Source organism: Notolepis coatsorum (genome assembly GCF_963971535.1).
Source record: "Notolepis coatsorum genome assembly, chromosome: 2".
NCBI lineage: Eukaryota > Metazoa > Chordata > Actinopteri > Aulopiformes > Paralepididae > Notolepis > Notolepis coatsorum.
The window spans coordinates 106,328,323-106,347,199 of record NC_140166.1 but is presented as its reverse complement, the minus strand read 5'-3'; the positions used below and the strand labels follow the sequence as shown (position 1 = coordinate 106,347,199).

The 18,877-nt window shown below is 41.9% G+C and overlaps 1 protein-coding gene across 1 annotated transcript in view; it reads right to left on the bottom strand.

The window, feature by feature from the left end:
* LOC311223480 (alpha-protein kinase 3-like) overlaps positions 1-18,877 on the bottom strand; it is a gene marked incomplete at both ends in the record, with an annotated part of 42,735 nt that overhangs the window by 23,183 nt on the left and 675 nt on the right. Inside the window, 3 exons of the mRNA XM_084308266.1 lie at positions 1,168-1,832; positions 2,477-2,594; positions 2,921-3,042. Of these exons, the coding sequence (XP_084164392.1) occupies positions 1,168-1,832; positions 2,477-2,594; positions 2,921-3,042 (905 nt within the window). The remainder of the gene's footprint in view (positions 1-1,167; positions 1,833-2,476; positions 2,595-2,920; positions 3,043-18,877) is intronic.

Sequence of the window (18,877 nt, the reverse complement as noted above, 5' to 3'; positions counted from 1 at the left end):
AGGACTTAGGGACAGGAGTTATTGGGACAACAGGTGTCTCCTTGTGTACAGTAGAGGACTTAGGGACAGGAGTTATTGGGACAACAGGTGTCTCCTTGTGTACAGTAGAGGACTTAGGGACAGGAGTTATTGGGACAACAGGTGCCTCCTTGTGTACAGTAGAGGACTTAGGGACAGGAGTTATTGGGACAACAGGTGCCTCCTTGTGTACAGTAGAGGATTTAGGGACAGGAGTTATTGGGACAACAGACTGATCCTTGTGTACAGTAGAGGACTTAGGGACAGGAGGTATTGGGACAACAGGTGCCTCCTTGTGTACAGTAGAGGATTTAGGGACAGGAGTTATTGGAACAGTAGACACCTCCTTGTGTACAGTAGAGCACTTAGGGACAGGAGTTATTGGGACAACAGGTGTCTCCTTGTGTACAGTAGAGCACTTAGGGACAGGAGTTATTGGGACAACAGGTGTCTCCTTGTGTACAGTAGAGGATTTAGGGACAGGAGGTATTGGGACAACAGGTGTCTCCTTGTGTACAGTAGAGGATTTAGGGACAGGAGTTATTGGAACAGTAGACACCTCCTTGTGTACAGTAGAGCACTTAGGGACAGGAGTTATTGGGACAACAGGTGTCTCCTTGTGTACAGTAGAGGACTTAGGGACAGGAGGTATTGGGACAACAGACTGTTCCTTGTGTACAGTAGAGGACTTAGGGACAGGAGTTATTGGAACAGTAGACACCTCCTTGTGTACAGTAGAGCACTTAGGGACAGGAGTTATTGGGACAACAGGTGTCTCCTTGTGTACAGTAGAGGACTTAGGGACAGGAGGTATTGGGACAACAGACTGTTCCTTGTGTACAGTAGAGCACTTAGGGACAGGAGTTATTGGGACAACAGGTGTCTCCTTGTGTACAGTAGAGGACTTAGGGACAGGAGGTATTGGGACAACAGATGTCTCCTTGTGTACAGTAGAGGACTTAGGGACAGGAGCTATTGGGACAACAGGTGTCTCCTTGTGTACAGTAGAGGACTTAGGGACAGGAGGTATTTGGACAACAGACTGTTCCTTGTGTAAAGGGACTACTACATTCCCCTTCATGTGTGTCTTTTCCGTCGCTACAGCCATGTTTTTGACCAGCAAAGCTTTTTCTGTTACTGCCTTCTGACAGTTCTCTGCTACTTTTATGTGGTTTGATGGCACAGCTGATGGGTAAACAGTATTCTCTACCTCCATAACCTCCTCAGACTGTGTTGGAGCTGGTGCCCCTCTCTCCTCTGACACCATGCCTGCCAGGGTATCAGCATTCACACTCTCCACACCATTGGAGATCTTTATCTTCTTCTTGGCAAAGGGAGTTTTGGGTTGGTGCGCAATGAAGCTATTCTGTGTTGAGTCATATACATACAGTCCTTTGTTGCCATTTTCCGTCACGTCCTGACCATTAGTGATGGGGACCGGTTTCTCCTCTACTTGGCCCATAGCAGTCTCCTGTAGCCTGGCCTCGACCTCAGCAGCCAAGCCCTCACGGTTCTCCTCTGTGCCCTCGTCCTCCATGGAGCTGGAGGCACTGAAACTGGCCTCCATGGGGGAGCGGCGTTTCCTCTGGGAGCGATCTGGACTGATGGTTCTCAGCTGGTCCCCAGGCCCCTGGTTCACCTTTCCCTCCAGCTCCCTGCGTTTGTTCTCAGCCTTCTGTTTGATCTTGTCAAAATAGCGCTGGTGGATCTTGTACTCGCTCATGACGCCCACCTCTAGAACCCCGGAGCAGGACACGATGCCTTTGGTGTTAGCAGCTGATGCCTGGTAAATGGCAGCGTCATCCACAGTGCAACTGAAGAGAGAAGCCAGTCTTAGTACATAGTATAATTTCAAGATAGATTTGATTTGATTTTATTTTATTAGGGATCCCCATTAGCTGGTGCCATAGCAACCAGCTAGTCTTCCTGGGGTCCACACACAAAAAAAACATACAAAAACAATTATTATTGCAAAAACAAAATTATTAAAAGTCAGTACACACAATGCATAATGAAACTACTGTAACAATTAAGATAGCTAAAATTACATTGCAGTGTAAAACAAAAACAAAAAATTACTTTACAGTGTTAAAAACAATTTAAAAACAATTTAAACGTCAATCTACTGTAAATGCAGCAGAGGTTTTGAGGCAGGTTATTCCAAAAAGTTAATGCTCTAAAAATAAAAGATCTCCTTAAAGCGTTGGTTTTAGATGAGAGTACAAATCCCAGTATAACTTCAAGCTAGATGATAGTACATATCCAGTCTCCAAGCTAGATGATAGTACATATCCCAGTATAACTCCAAGCTAGATGATAGTACATATCCCAGTATAACTCCAAGCTAGATGATAGTACATATCCCAGTATAACTTCAAGCTAGATGAGGCTTGAAGTATATCTTGCTTATCTTGTACCTCTGTACAATGAGATAACGCATCAATGCAATCATACTTACTTGTAAATATGCAGGGAATGATTTTGTCCATTACGAAATATTTCATATTTAGGCAGTCCACAATATCTGTCTAGCTGCATATCATCTTTATACCATGTGATTTCGGGAGTGGGGTGACCTGAAGAAAACATACAAAACAGAAAATAGTGAGAAGCAATGACAAATTAATTAAATATCTATCTATCTATCTATCTATCTATCTATCTATCTATCTATCTATCTATCGATCTATCTATCTATCTATCTATCTATCTATCTATCTATCTATCTATCTATCTATCTATCTATCTATCTATCTATCTATCTATCTATCTATCTATCTATCTATCTATCTATCTATCTATCTATCTATCTATCTATCTATCTATCTATCTACTGTATCTATCTATCTATCTATCTATCTATCTATCTATCACATAAGCAGGTTCATAGAATAATATTTACCTGTAACCACACAGGTGAATTTCATATTGCAGGTCTCAGACACAGCTTTTGACTTCAGAGTGGTCTCAAACAACGGCTGGGTCTCCTCCGTTAACTGGGCCATAACACTACATAGTGTGCTCCTGCAAAACAGTTAAATAATAAACCAGATTAGAAAATAGTTTCTTCCAACCAGCTTGCAAAACACGTACTGTAGTGATGTTACTTTGCCACAGCTAGGTACATGCACAGATATACCCCAACCAGTGCTTGAGCATGTGCCCAACTGCCATCTCCAATAGAAGTGCCCTATTAAACTACTGGATACTGCAGACATGGCCATCTTTCAGATGTTAATGCTAGAACAAAGATACTAGAAGTAGAGCTCTTGAAGAAACTGTAGAAGCCATTTCAAGCTAGCTTAACAGTAAATAGGTGAAGTTTTGCTTAAAGTGCAGCTAAATACTTAATTGGTATGGTCATTGATGATAGTTAATAAAATTGGTATGGTCATTGATGTAGTTAATAACACTGGTATGGTTATTGAGGATAGTTAATACAATTGGTATGGTTATTGAGGATAGTTAATACAATTGGTATGGTTATTGAGGATAGATAATACAATTAATATGGTCATTGAGGATAGTTGGTATGGTCATTGATGATAGTTCATTAAATTGGTATGGTCATTGATGATAGTTCATTAAATTGGTATGGTCATTGATGGTAGTTAATTAAATTGGTATGGTCATTGATGGTAGTTAATTAAATTGGTATGGTCATTGATGGTAGTTAATTAAATTGGTATGGTCATTGATGGTAGTTAATTAAATTGGTATGGTCATTGATGGTAGTTAATTAAATTGGTATGGTCATTGATGGTAGTTAATTAAATTGGTATGGTCATTGATGGTAGTTAGTTAATTAAATTGGTATGGTCATTGATGGTAGTTAATTCAATTGGTATAGTCATTGATGATAGTTCATTCAATTGGTATAGTCATTGATGATAGTTCATTCAATTGGTATGGTCATTGATGGTAGTTAATTAAATTGGTATGGTCATTGATGGTAGTTAATTAAATTGGTATAGTCATTGATGATAGTTCATTCAATTGGTATGGTCATTGATGATGCCCTAGCCATATGCTCCACTTCTACAAGGGCTATTTGCATGTTCTTGGTATCTAGGGACATCTATGGATCTCAGGGAATGTATTCTCAGTGTCAGGAATATTGTGTCTGTTACTAGGCTTGAGTAAATTGTAATGAACCAAAGGAGAATATATATATTTTTTTTCTCCTTGACAGTGAACATGCTAACATTGACCAGATGTGAAAAGTGAAAAAGGTGTACAAAAGATCTGAGGAAATTAATAAAGGGCAGATGATTTACATGGGTTTTTGTAGATACAGTACTGAATTTTGCCATCTGGAGACATGCAATTTGAAATATGAATATAGAATATCAGGCCTATAAATTACCTTATTATGGCCAACTCACATCTATGGATCGGTCTAAATCTCCTCTTTCCGGTGGCAGAGTTCAATCTGGATTTAGTACCACCAGGCGCCCTGACAGGGCAGCAAAAACCGTAACGTAAAAGAAAAGATTTACAGCGGCTGGCATGAGCTGGGAAGTGTAGTTTTATGAAATTCGAAAGCCCATCGAAAGCCATGGGTCTCCTCGTTCATAGGACTACACACACTTATGACAGCTTCATTTATTTCCGCCTAAATCCTCCACTTTCCGATGCAATGTGCAGAGATTTGTATAAGCTCATATTTAATTAATAACACTTACAAATCATTGGTAAACAAACGTAGTGCTGAAAATATACACTAATTAATTAATGCAACATTGATTTATGGTGTGATATGAATCTCGGCCCTGTACTGGGCCCTAAGGGTTTAAATAGGTATGGTCATTGATGATAGTTCCTTTTTTTCTGTGTCTATTATATTCTTTCTTACTTGAGAACCTGCCCCTTTAGAAGTCTGTGGTGTGGCGTGGCAGCCAGCAGGTACACAATCTCACCTGGAATTTAAACATTTGGGCTCGTACCTGCAACCACTTTATCTTTCATAAAATAAAATAAAATAAAATAAGTCTGTGCATGGGCCTGGCCTTAGCCAGGCTGAATAAAATACTGTTGGATTGTAGGTTTGTGGCCAAAAACAGGGTGAATTCTGTTAGATTAATCTAAATAAAATCGGTTTCTTTTATTCCATTCCCAGAGCAAAGGTTTGAAAAGCATTGCTTTTAGATACCATGCTGACACCCAGTATAAAACCTCTTCAAATTACAGAATTTGATTTATTTGAACAATTTGATTTGGCCTGTTATTCCAAGTTAACACTGCATTGTAATCACGTTAATTCAGCCACACATTGTGCACTCACACTTTGGGTGAAAGTATTAGTTACTGTATGTATCTGCCAACAGATGTATTACCTCGGTGGCCTGTATTGAGAATACCTGTGACTTGAGGCTCTATATAGAAAAGAAGAAGATAGAGGCAGCTCATCAGGCACAATACATGGTGACTTGACATGACCGGACATATTCACATGGACAATGAGCTTGTTGTAAGTCAGGGTGAAGTCAAAATAAATGTGTTCCGAGTTTGTCACACCACAGAATTAACCACCCAGGCACATTTGAATGAAAATGTGAATAACTAATATATAACTAACTATACAACCCAGTCAGGGGCGTAGCTGGGGGGGGGGGGTAGCTTAGGATGATTCCAAGGGACAGAACAGAACAGAACAGAACAGAGAGGGAAAGGCATTTCAAATAAACACAATCGTATTCATATTGTCCAAGTTGTGGCAGGGCGGCACATTTGACTGTTGTGAGATATTGCATCATAGACAATACTAATGTGTGTGTGTGTGTGTGTGTGTGTGTGTGTGTGTGTGTGTGTGTGTGTGTGTGTGTGTGTGTGTGTGTGTGTGTGTGTGTGTGTGTGTGTGTGTGTGTGTGTGTGTGTGTGTGTGTGTGTGTGTGTGTGTGTGTGTGTGTGTGTGTGTGTGTGTGTGTGTGAGATATATATAGAGAGAGGGGGGGCTTTGGTAGACTATTCCCAAAGGTCAGTGAATACCACGATCACAACACCAGAGGGAGCTCCACAAATCATGTCAAACCCAGATTCGGCTCAAACAAAGGACTAAACACGTTTCGCAATTATGCCACATCAATGTGGAACGCCCTACCCAAAGCTGTAAAGGAATGTGAATCACTACCCACTTTCAAAACCACTCTCAAAGAACACCAGACTGCAATTCAAAACTGGCCCCTGTAAATGTCCTAACCCAACCCCCTCCAATGTACAGTAATTTACCTAGTATGGTTGTCAATATTCCAATGTACAGTTTTGCTTGTTTGTACAGTGTTCCCCCCCCCCCCCAACCCCCTCCAATGTACAGTAAATTACCTAGTATGGTTGTCAATATTCCAATGTACAGTTTTGCTTGTACAGTTGTACAGTGTTTCCCCCCCCAACCCAACCCCCCCCCCACCCAACCCCACCCAACCTCCTCCAATGTACAGTTTTTACGTGTATGTATATACTCCCTTTTCTGGACTATTTTTGTTCACAAACAGTACTGTATTTGCAAATCTGGTATGTCATAAATGTATAGATGTAGCAGTACTGTCTATCTGTATGTCATGTATGTCATATATGCCCTGATGAATTGAAAATGGGGGACCCTGATGTAAACAAGACGAAAGTCTTTCTCTGGTCTGCATCCCCTTAACAATTGTGTGTATTGAGCTGTACTGTATTGTACCCATTCTGCAATCTGTTAATAAAGTTTTCAATCAATCAATCAATCAATGTCATGTATGTCTAAATGATGAATTGAAAATGGGGGACCCTGATGTAAACCAGATGAAAGTCTTTCTCTGGTCTGCATCCCCTTAACAATTGTGTGTATTGAGCTGTACTGTATTGTACCCATTCTGCAATTAATAAAATGTTCAATCAATCAAGCTCAGACCATTGCTCATGATTGTGGGGTTGTGGTCAGATCACCATTGATTGACAGCTCCCTTTCAGCACTTAATTTTCCATTCAATCACTAAAACATTTAGCTATAAACTACCAAATCTATCAAATGTACCCTACTTGGTGAGAAGGCTTGACTAATCTACTAGCTAACAAACTAGGTTAGACTACCCAAATCTGTGTTTTTATTTAACTTTATCTCCCGGAATATGGCGCTAGTCGTTTTAGCCTTCTCCATTCACCTACATGAAATGGTTAGCATTAGCTTTGCTATATTTTTTTTAGCTATTTCAACTATGCTATATCTATTCTAGTGTTAGCATCACCAAGCCATGATTTCAGGCCCACCCAAAATGGTGAAAAAGAGTTTAACTCCACAATTCTACATAATTCAAGTCTTTTCATGTTTTCAGTAACTATCTTCTAACATGTATACTGTTTTTAGAAACAAATCTCTGAATTTGCTCTACCCCGACATTAAAGATGCCTGCTACCATGTTTGTCATTCAGTCTAATCTACCCCACAATGCAAAGCATCTTGCATCCACTTTTAGCCTTTTAACACTAGTGATAACATTATAGCTATCAAACAATGGAGCTAATGGCAGATGTTACAGCTAATGCTAAACTCAACACTAGCTAGCATTAAGGGGATCATCCCTATGTTCCCCAGGTCCTATGTTCCCCGGGTCCTATGTTCCCCGGGTTCTATGTTCCCCGCTTTGATTGATTAATAGATTGAACATTTTATAAATTTTTATTATTTTATTAATTATTAATGTCTGCCTTGTTTCGAACGGTTAAGCTTAGGCCCTCTTTCGAACTGGTTAAGGTTAGAGTTTGGAATCAGGGCTGGTGGTCTAAAATGTTCAATCAATCAATCAATCAAAGCGGGGAACATAGAACCCGGGGAACATAGGACCCGGGGAACATAGACATGCTCCCGCATTAAGTTGTAACATAGCTGACATAGCTCTAATGTTTGGGAGCTTATGTTAACATTAACACAAGCTAACAGTGGATGTTAGGACTGAATGGCATGGGGGCAGGTATCTTTAATATAGTTGCTCATTAAAAAGTCCTGAACTGAGTCAGTAATTGCGTTTACATTTACTTGTTTTATTAATCAAAGCAGTCGAATTTAACACAAACCAAGCTGATCAAGTAGCCTAAATGTCAAGGCTTAGACAGTGACCCAAGTTGGAATGAGTCCAACTCCATAAATATCCCAGTATAACTATCCCAACTCCATCACTTTGAATCCTACTTGAGACCTGTACCAATAGTGTGGAAATATTTCCATTTGTCTTGAAAATTATAATCAGCATTGCTTTTCCATAGAATATAACACATTATGTAGAAAGAACAATGGAGAATGAATCCAACACACAACATCTGGGATACAACCAGGACCCAAGACATGATAGACCACCAGAGAAGTATGGTTGTTCTTATCTAGCAGGCTGTCAATTTAAATGACAAGAGAGGTATTCCAAATGTAGCCTATAGTTTGTTTGAATAATAATAATAATAATAATAATAATTCATTTAATTTATATAGCGCTTCTCAATAACCCGAAGTCGCTGACAGTAGTCGGGAGCAGGGGTACAAACAAAGAGGCGAAAGCAAAGAAACAAAACAAAACAACAAAGAAACAAAAACAAAGGAACATGAGACCATGGGGGGAACGGGGGAGACAGCCTGATGGCACAAAAAAAAGACTAGAGACATATCGATCAGGTTGGAGGGGAGGGGGGGGTTTAGGGGTGGGGGGGGTTGAAGGCAAGGGAGAACAGGTGGGTTTTGAGGCGAGCTTTGAAGGTGGAGAGTGTGGGGGAGTCTCTGATGGACTGGGGGAGGGAGTTCCAGAGTCGGGGTGCAGTGCGAGAGAAGGCCCGATCTCCGAAGTTTTTGAGCTTGGATGTCGGGACAGTGAGGGAGGCAGTGGAGGAGGACCGGAGGGAACGGGTTGGGCGGTAGGGGAGAAGGAGATCAGTCAGGTAGGGGGGGGCCAGGCTGTGGAGGGCTTTGAAGGTGAGGAGTAGTGTTTTAAAGTTAATGCAGTGTTTGATGGGGAGCCAGTGGAGGGAGTGGAGGACAGGAGTGATGTGTTCGCGGGACCGGGTGTTAGTGAGGAGGCGGGCGGCTGAATTTTGGACCATTTGCAGTTTATGGAGGGAGCGGGAGGTGATACCAGTATTCTTAACATTCAAAATTAAAGCTACAGAAATAATTTTCTGACCACTAGAGGGCAGCAAGGGGCTTTTGTTTACATAGGACTCATGTAACTGTTTACATATGTAACATATCACTGTTTACATTGCACACATTTTCTAATTCTCCCAAAATGAATGCCTCATCTTGTGATCAATGTAATTATCTTACATAGAATAACACTGCCTTAACGGCACAATCTTGTTGTAACTAAGAGATTCATAGGAAGAAAAAAAAATGTGTGCATGGATGAGGGAGCATGTCTATGTTCCCCGGGTCCTATGTTCCCCGGGTTCTATGTTCCCCGCTTTGATTGATTGATTGATTGAACATTTTAGACCACCAGCCCTGATTCCAAACTCTAACCTTAACCAGTTCGAAAGAGGGCCTAAGCTTAACCGTTCGAAACAAGGCGGACATTAATAATTAATAAAATAATAAAAATTTATAAAATGTTCAATCTATTAATCAATCAAAGCGGGGAACATAGAACCCGGGGAACATAGGACCCGGGGAACATAGGGATGATCCCCATGGATAACTAGATCACCTTCAATAATACACCTTTCTCTTGGGCTTTTCTTGGTTATTAAACAAGGTAGGTAAACATTTCACCTACAAACATAATACTGTTCTGACACAAATGTGATGTAATTGAGATTAGCTGGAGAGAAAAAACATAAAGCATAGGTTTATGAATTAGCTCAAGCATGGGGCGGTTTTGTCAATGAAGCAACACAATGATGGAATAACAACAGCCTGGCCACTGGTAGTGCAGGGTTGATCAAGTAGGATGAGATCCTGTGATAAGACATTGTGAAAATGTGAAAAAAAATTGTCAGAAAATAATTATTGGAGCTTTAAACCCTCTTGCATTTTAAGTGACAGCCTGCTAGATGAATAGGCTACAATACAACCACTGTCTGAGCCAAGCTCTTAAAATGCAGTGTGAAGACCAAGATCGGACTAAAGTGCTACAGCCCTGCTGTTAATTGCTTACTGTATACAGGAGAAGCCCCTCAGTCCATATTACATTAACTTACAGTAATGAGACAGACACGCATGACTGTAAATGCAGTTTGCATATTGAATCATCAAGGCATGTGGACACGCAACCAAAAGCATATGAGATATGATTCATTGAATTAATTATTGTATGCATATTTATAAACACAGAACCCTTAACAGGGTGCCTTGTAAATTATGTTCACTTGATCTATGTTTGGTGTTGACAGGCATTTTAGTCACAGGGTCAGTGCACAGATACAGTAGGGTGGTATTTGAGGACACTGGTATTTGAGGTGGTAGATTTCAAACAAATACAGTCAGACAATAACACTAGAGGCAGGCATGCTTCCTAATATGATATTTGACAGTAACAGTAATGCAAACTACTTTGATAACTGTATTGTTGGATTGCAATCTTTACCATATAAATGTGAGTAAGAATGGAAAAGAATGGCCTGTCATTAATGACAGAATGGGAGGGGTTACAGATGGCTATAAAATATACAACTTTGGAGCTAACAATCAGAATCGTAGTATTTTTGGAGACAACTGTTCTTGCATGTACAGACCTGAAGCTTTTTGTAATAAACCTGAAGTAACCTGAGAAAGTCGCCAGAAATCCCTTCTTTTCTCCAACCAAGTTCTTTGTCAACATTTTTTATCTGATGACCTTTTCTTCAAAAGTAACCTCACGGTTTCATAAACATTCTAAATGGACCCAAGTTTATTTCCTGTTGCAATGTTTGCTAATGCAATAACTGAGAGAAAATACACTTGGGTCCAAACTGTTCCCTAGCAACAGAATTCCAGTGAAACCGCTATAGGCGGTTTCACTGGAATTCTGTTGCTAACAGTCTCAACCTTTTTTGTGACAAGGACCCACAAATTGATAGGCCAACACATTAGTCTGTGGACCCCCATTTGATTTTGTCTCAGGGACCCTCATCTGAGAAGATTTTGGTTGATTGGGCCAAAATCCCATTGCTGTCTGTACTGTAGTTGAGGGGATTACAGTGGAGAGAGTGAAACCTATGATTACAATAGTCACTCTTTTCACTTTAGTGAATGAAATTGTGAAATTAAACTATTGTCCATTTTTCTGGGGAACGTCATGAACACCATCAAGGAGCCCTGAGGGTCCCCGGACCCCATGTTGAAAACCACTGGCCTATGTTATCCACATTTGTCCCACTTGCCATGTTCCATTCCTGGTGAGGTCAATATTGAGTTTCACCAGAACTGGACTCGAAAAGTAAGCTAATAGCTTTGCATCGACGACATTACTGGCAAGTATTTTATACAACTTAGTGTACAAAAAGCTGAACTAACCCCGCAAATAACTTTTTTCATTTGCTCCCATCCCCCAATTTAATCAAAATGACAATTCCCTTCCTGGTCGTTGCACTGCCCTACTGTCGGGTGAAGTGGCTATTATTAAAATCATTCAAATGTTCCCATTCCTAACTGCAATAATCAATTCCTCAGTCCTCCCTCAACTCAGGGGTGGTTCCCACCTCCCTAAAACAAGACAGAGTCACACTGCTCATAAAAAAAAAACATGAACCCCACCATCATAGATAACTATCGCCCTGTCTCTCTTCTCTCTTAACTCTTCTTCCTTTCTAAATCACTTGAAGGTGCTGTAATCAACCAACTTACTGATTGTCTATTACAAAATAACCTCCTAGACCCTAATCAGTCAGGCTCATAGCAGTCACAGAGGCTCTTCACTTAGCAAGAGCAAAAGGCCTCTCCTCTGTCCTGATTCTCCTGGACCTGTCGGCAGCCTTCGACACAGTCAACCATCAGATCCTTCTCGCATCCCTCGCATGAATGGGATTCAAACGGTCCCCCAGGGTTTGCCCCCCTCCTCTTCTCCCTCTACAACAAATCTCTGGGTAACATTATCACGTCTCATGCCTTCTGGTATCACTGCTATGCCGATGATACTCAACTCTTCCTCTCCTTTCCTCCCTCAGATATCCATGTCTCTGAGCGGATCTCAGCCTGTCTGTCCGGCATCTCCTCCTCGATGATGACCAACCACCTCAAACTGAACCTAAGCAAAACAGAGTTGCTTCTCCTGCCGGCCAATCCTCCCTGCTGACCGACCTTTCCATCACAGTGGAAAATGTAGCCGTGGCTTCGTCCCAGACCGCCAGGAACCTAGGTGTAGTCCTTGATGACCGGCTGAACTGCTCCGTTCACATCGCCACAAGCCCACAACAACCAGAACCTGCCGATTCCTCCTGAGCAACGCCAGAAAGATCCGCCCCTTCCTGACAAAAGATGCCACTCAACTCCTTGTGCAATCAACTGTCATCTCTTGCCTCGACTACTGCAATCATCTCTTGCCACTATATTGCATGCTGGTCTACCGACCACCGCCACCAAGCCACTTCAACTCATTCAGAACGCCCATGTTACCCCACTTCTTAGAGAGCTGCACTGGCTCCCCATCGCCGCACGAACACGCTTCAAAGTCATCGACATGCCATATCACTCCCGCCTACCTCCAGTCAATGGTCTCTAACTACACAAGACCCCTTCCGCTCTACATCTTCTGGCTGCCTCAGACCCACTCCTAGCGTAGCTCCAGGAGGGTCATCAAAGAGAAGCCGACTATTCTCGGTCCTTGGTCCACAATGGTGGAACGAACTTCCCACCACAGTTAGGACAGCCGAAACCGAACCAATCTTTTGCCGTAGACTAAAAACACAGTTATTCGATTAACTCAATCTGCGCCGTCCACGTATATATACGCGTTTGCTCGACGTTATTTGGTCCGTTTTCCTTTTTTTCTATTTTAATATTCTATTCAATGTCACGGACCTGTATGTTGCCGTTAAAAGGCATACTGGGACCCGAGGGTGCAGTACCAGCCAGATCCTGGTAGGTGGCAGTATCGAGAGTGCGGTAAACCCTGTTCCAGACCGTGTCTTACATTTAAATCCCACCGGGCGGAGAATGTTGATTGATTGATTGATTGAAAAGTTTATTAACAGATTGCAGAATGGGTACAGTACAGTACAGCTCAATACATACAATTGTTAAGGGGATGCAGACCAGAGAAAGACTTTCGTCTTGTTTACATCAGGGTCCCCCATTTTCAATTCATAACATATATGACATACATGGCATACAGATAGACAGTACTGCTACATCTATACATTTATGACATATCAGATTTCCAAATACAGTACTGTTTGTGATACAAAAGTGTCCAGAAAAAGAGTGTATATACATTTGGCGTAGAAACTGTACATTGGAGGTGGGGGGGGGAGGGGGTTGGGTAGGGGACACACACACATTTTACACTGTACATTGGAATACTGACAAAGCCTTACTTGGTCATTTACTGTACAACTAGGTTAGGACATTTGTAGGGGCCAGTTTCGAATTGCAGTCTCACGTAGGTGTTTTTTGAGAGTGTTTTTGAAAGTGGGTAGTGATTCACATTCCTTTACAGCTTTAGGTAGGGCGTTCCACATTGATGTGGCATAATTGCGAAACGTGTTTAGTCCCTTGTTTGAGCCGAATCTGGGTTTTACATGATTTGTGGAGCTCCCTCTGGTGTTGTTATCGTGGTATTCACTGACCTTTGGGAAGTATTTTGACATGTACGATGGGTACCTTGGTCGCGTAGTGTATCTTGTAGACCAGGCCCATTGCAAGTTGCTGTACTTTGTCGTCTACTCTAAGCCATCCTAGGTTGTCAAAGTGGGCAGGGGTGAGGTGGGTTCTAGGAGTCAGGTCAAGCAGTAGTCTGACTAGCTTGTTTTGAGATGTTTGTAATTTATTTTTTAGTGCCTTTGAGGTGCTTTGGTACCATGAGGTGCAAGCATAGTCGTAGTACCCTTGAATGAGTGCTCCTGTACCCTGAGTCTTCAGGGTATTCTTGTTTACCAGGGAGGAGATCCGGTACAAGAATCGCGTTCGTTGGTTGACTTTTTTTATTACATTGGATGCCATTTTGTCACAGGAAAGATTAGCCTCTAGGATGGAACCCAGGTAGGTAATTTCATCTTTCCTTGTGATAATATTGTCACCCACTGTAACCGAGAAGCCGCCGGTCTTGCTGAGTTTGTTATTTGAACCGACGAGAATGGACTCTGTTTTGCCCATGTGTAATGATAGTTTGTTGTCGGCGAGCCATATGCAGATTTTGCCTAGTTCCGAGCTGAGGGCTTTTTCAACCTGTAACTTGTTCTTGTCAGAGACCAGCAGGGCTGAGTCGTCCGCAAACAGGAACAAGTTGCAGTCACAAGCTGACGACATGTCATTTGCATAAATTAGGAATAGTAGCGGTCCTAGTATGCTTCCTTGTGGAACACCACAGCTCACTGTGAGGGGGGGGGATAGGGTACCGTTTACCTCCACCATCTGTTCCCTCCCCTCCAGGTAGGATTGTATCCAGCTCACTGATAAACTAGTACAGGGAAGCCTAGAGGTTCACTCGATCACATTGAAAAGTGTCCGGGACACTCAATGCATGTGTTGTGCCGGATTATGTTGTGGACCAGATGGACATCAGATGGACCAAATGGCGATCAAACAATTGGAATATTCTTTTTGGAATAGCCCCGATCAAAGGTAAGGACTATCTGACGTCAATTCCAGCTTGATCCTGCAATGTTTTCATATCGATCCAGCTGATCAGCGTGTGTAATGTTCAAAACGAATGCCGTTACTGGCAATCAAAGCATCAGAAACGACCCCCCCCCCCCCCCTTTCATGCATTCATGATGAAACATAATACCTATTATATACATTTGATTTGGAAATAGTAGCGTGTCCAGGGATGAAACGCCAATGCATTTAGTAGAATTCACGTAGCGCCCTTTAACTCAGCTTTCCAGGAATTAGGAATAAATTTTTTGGATGTTCGACGGAAGTCAAATTACCATAGTATTGCCTCCATAGCTATAATATAGAATATAGATATAGCTCTACAAACAAGGTGATGCACCCCTATCTTTAAAGCATGGCCTAGCTAGAACAAGATGAGGAAAATCCCCGGTGCTGAATGAGTTAATATCGGAATATTATTATTATTATTATCTTTTTTTTAACCTTCATACTGTCTTCTACTATCATGCACTTTTCCACTAAATAATCGTCCTTGCCTACTGTATATTACTACCTACTATACTAATATGTCTCTACTACTATGCAAAGTTGTGGAAAAAATTTGAGCTTCACTCTGGAGGCCAGCTCCAGCAGCATCAGTTTCTTGGATGTTTTGGTCATCAAGGAGGGGAACACTATACATACTGATTTATTTCGCAAGCCTACTGACAGAAACACTTTACAGTTTCCATCCCACCCACCTCATTAAGAGCCTCCCGGTCAGCCAGTTTCACCGAGCCAGGAGAATCTGCAACCTTGATAGTTTATATCAAGAGACAGTCCACATACCTGAGCAGGAGATTCCAGGAGAGAGGGTATCCTACAGAATGGATAGATAAAGCTGCTAACCGCTTTGATGTGGCCACACAGGACGAATGCCTGCAACCTAGCATTAGACCCACTAAGGACCAGTCCCTGCTGTGCTGCACTACATATTCTCCTGTAGGTTTTGAATTCACAAAGATCCTACATAAACACTGGCACATCATCAACTCTGATCCCAAACTCCAATCTGTCTTCAAGGAACCTCCCACCGTAGTTTACAAACGCCCCCCCCAACCTGAGAAACCAACTAGTGAGATCCTACAGCCCACCCACTGCTCACAGACCCACGTGCCTAGATAACACCTCGGATGGGAACTACAAGTGTGGTAACTGTGCACAGTGTGGGTATACTATTAAGAGCAAGACCTACACACACATCCACTTAATGGTAAAACCCTCAGAGTCCGTGGCTTCATCACCTGTAGCTCCACTCATGTCATCTACCTAATAAAATGTCCATGTGGCCTGAGCTATGTAGGCAAAACCAACCGGCAACTCAAAACACGCATCAGTGAACACCGCAGCAACATCAGATGTGGTGATGAACATAACCCGGTTGCAGTACACTTTAGACAGGCAGGACACAATATCAGCACATTAAGATACACTGGCATTGAAAAGGTAGAGAGACCAGCGAGAGGCGGAGACCATGGCAAACTACTTTTGCAGAGAGAGACCTACCATATACACACCCTTCAGACTATGGCCCCTCTTGGACTGAATGAAGAGTTTGACATTAAACCCTTCCTGTAAATACACACATTCTGTCTGGTTCTGTTTTTTAATTTGTCTGTTTTTTAAGTTTTCTTATTATATATTTTTTTCTCTATTTTGCATGTGAAGGTGTGTTACATCTAACTAATAACTACCGTACTACTGTTATTGTAACTATGTACCGTATGTTCTGGCACTTGAGCTGCAGTATGTTTTGTAAATTTGTAGCCTATAGGCTAATTGATTTGAACCGTGACCTGGTTCAACCTTGACCTCTAATATGTATATACCCCACCCCTTTTCACATGTTGGTGACACTTGAAAAAGGCCACAGGCCGAAACGTTGTGTTAAATTATATTAAACTTGGGAACACTGCAGACGGTGTGCTGACTTTTTTTCAACAACTTTACATATCTATTTGAGTCAAGCACCCGTGACTATACTTTGGATGTGCGTGAGTCTTTTCTACTACGTCTACTACTATGCACTCAACACTGCAGCACCCCAAGCACCAAGTTTCAACAGTTTGATGAACATTGTTACTCAGCGTACCCTTCCTGCTGACTTGTCATGCAGAACTTGTAAGTCGCTTTGGATAAAAGTGTCAGCTAAATGTTCAGTTCTCACAATTCTAATCACAGCAGGGTGATTGTATACCCCAAGGGATTTTAGGAGAATACAGCAGGGGACACACACGCCGTTGTGGATAAACGGGGCTATCGTGGACAGGGTGAGCAGTTTCAAGTACAGATTCTGTGGTGAAAAAGGCGAAACAGCGCCTCTATCACCTGAGACAGCTAAGGAAGTTCAGAGTATCGGGGAAGATACTCCACTCCTTCTACTCGGGGCTGTAGAGAGCATTCTGACTGGAAACATCACTGCCTGGCTTGGAAACAGCACAGCACAGGACAGGAAGGCACTCCAGAGAGTGGTGCGCTCAGCTGAGCATACTACGGGTATTGCACTACCACCCCTGCAGGACTTATATAACAGGAGGTGCAAATCCAGAGCCTGCAGAATTATGAAAGACCCTCACCACCCCAACAACAGCCTGTTTAAGCTTCTGCGGTCAGGCAAGCGCCTACGGTCACACGCTGCAAGAACGACTCAGCTTCTTCTCCCAGGCCATCAGAACACTGAACACTGAACTCTCCACTCACAAATACACATGAGCACACACAGACACACACAGACACACACACACACACACACACACACACACACACACACACACACACACACACACACACACACAAACACACACACCACTCATGCGGCAACCGCTAAAACAATCACTTTAAACAAAATGTCACTTTAAAAAATAGAATCTTTAGAAACACTTTAAAAGAAGGAGGTACTGTATAGTTTAGATACATTAAGAGTTAACATTGTAAATTGTATATTGCATAGTAGTGTATATAAGAACCAGTTTCTCAGGAACCTAGCATGTCTTTTATTTTTATTTTTTACCATGCATATCTTGTGTCTTATCTATTTAATTTTTTCTATGTCTATTTTATTATATTTTATTATTGTATTTTGCCCAATCAATGCGGGCATGACCACCCGTATTTCACTGTATGCCCTGGTATGTATGTGACAAATAAACCTCTTGATTCTTGATTCTTAGGGTTAAAGTTTTAATGATGTCACATTTGCAGCTAAAATAGCTTTCATTGCTTATATTGGGCTGGCTGGGTGGCCTGTTGTTTAGAGAGAACGTCCTGTAACCAGAAGAAGTCTGATCCTTCGTGATAGCAAATGTTCTCATAACTTCCTAAGTATACTTGAGGCGAGGCACGGAATCCCTACATGCTTTAGGGGTGCAGGACGTGACTGAGCCTGCACTCTGACCCCTCTGGTGAAATGTCTACATGTGTGTCTCAGGGGGATATGCCAAGATAGTAAGCTATCTGGCTGCACGTTAGCCTAGCTTAGCACAATGAATGGAAGCGGACAGTGCCGGTTAGCCTAGGCATTGTCCAACTAACACCTCTCCCGAAGGCTAACCGGCACTGTAGGTTTCCATTAATTGTGCTAAGCTAGGCTAACGTTACCATGTAATATGCTAATAGGGGTGCTCTAAATCGAAAAATATTTAGGGGGAAAAAGCCATACAGAAGCAGTTGTTACAATATGTATTGTTGATAAATGTTTATATAGTTGATGTGTTTCTCCCAGTCAGCAGGGTATTCTAACAACTGCAGTAACCATGGAAGCTACTTCTACATATAGAAAATGTAGTGCATTGGGGTTAATGGAAATAAACATAAGCCTTAGTTTAAGACACAGATACTGGTATCGGATATCAAGCCAATAACCATGGGCTAAAATAAGGTATGAAAGAATTTCCTTGATAATAAAAGCTGAGAGCCATGGTTCATGTTTGCATGTCAGAAATCAAAGAAGACCAACCTGATTGTCTCCTATTCTACCACAAGGAACAATGTTACAACTGTCTCATGGAGAGAAAAAAGGATTACATCCATCCATACCCCAAACAAGACGAATGGATAAGATCGGCATTCTGTATCATCGGACACCGAGGTCAGTTAGATTAGTTCTCAGAA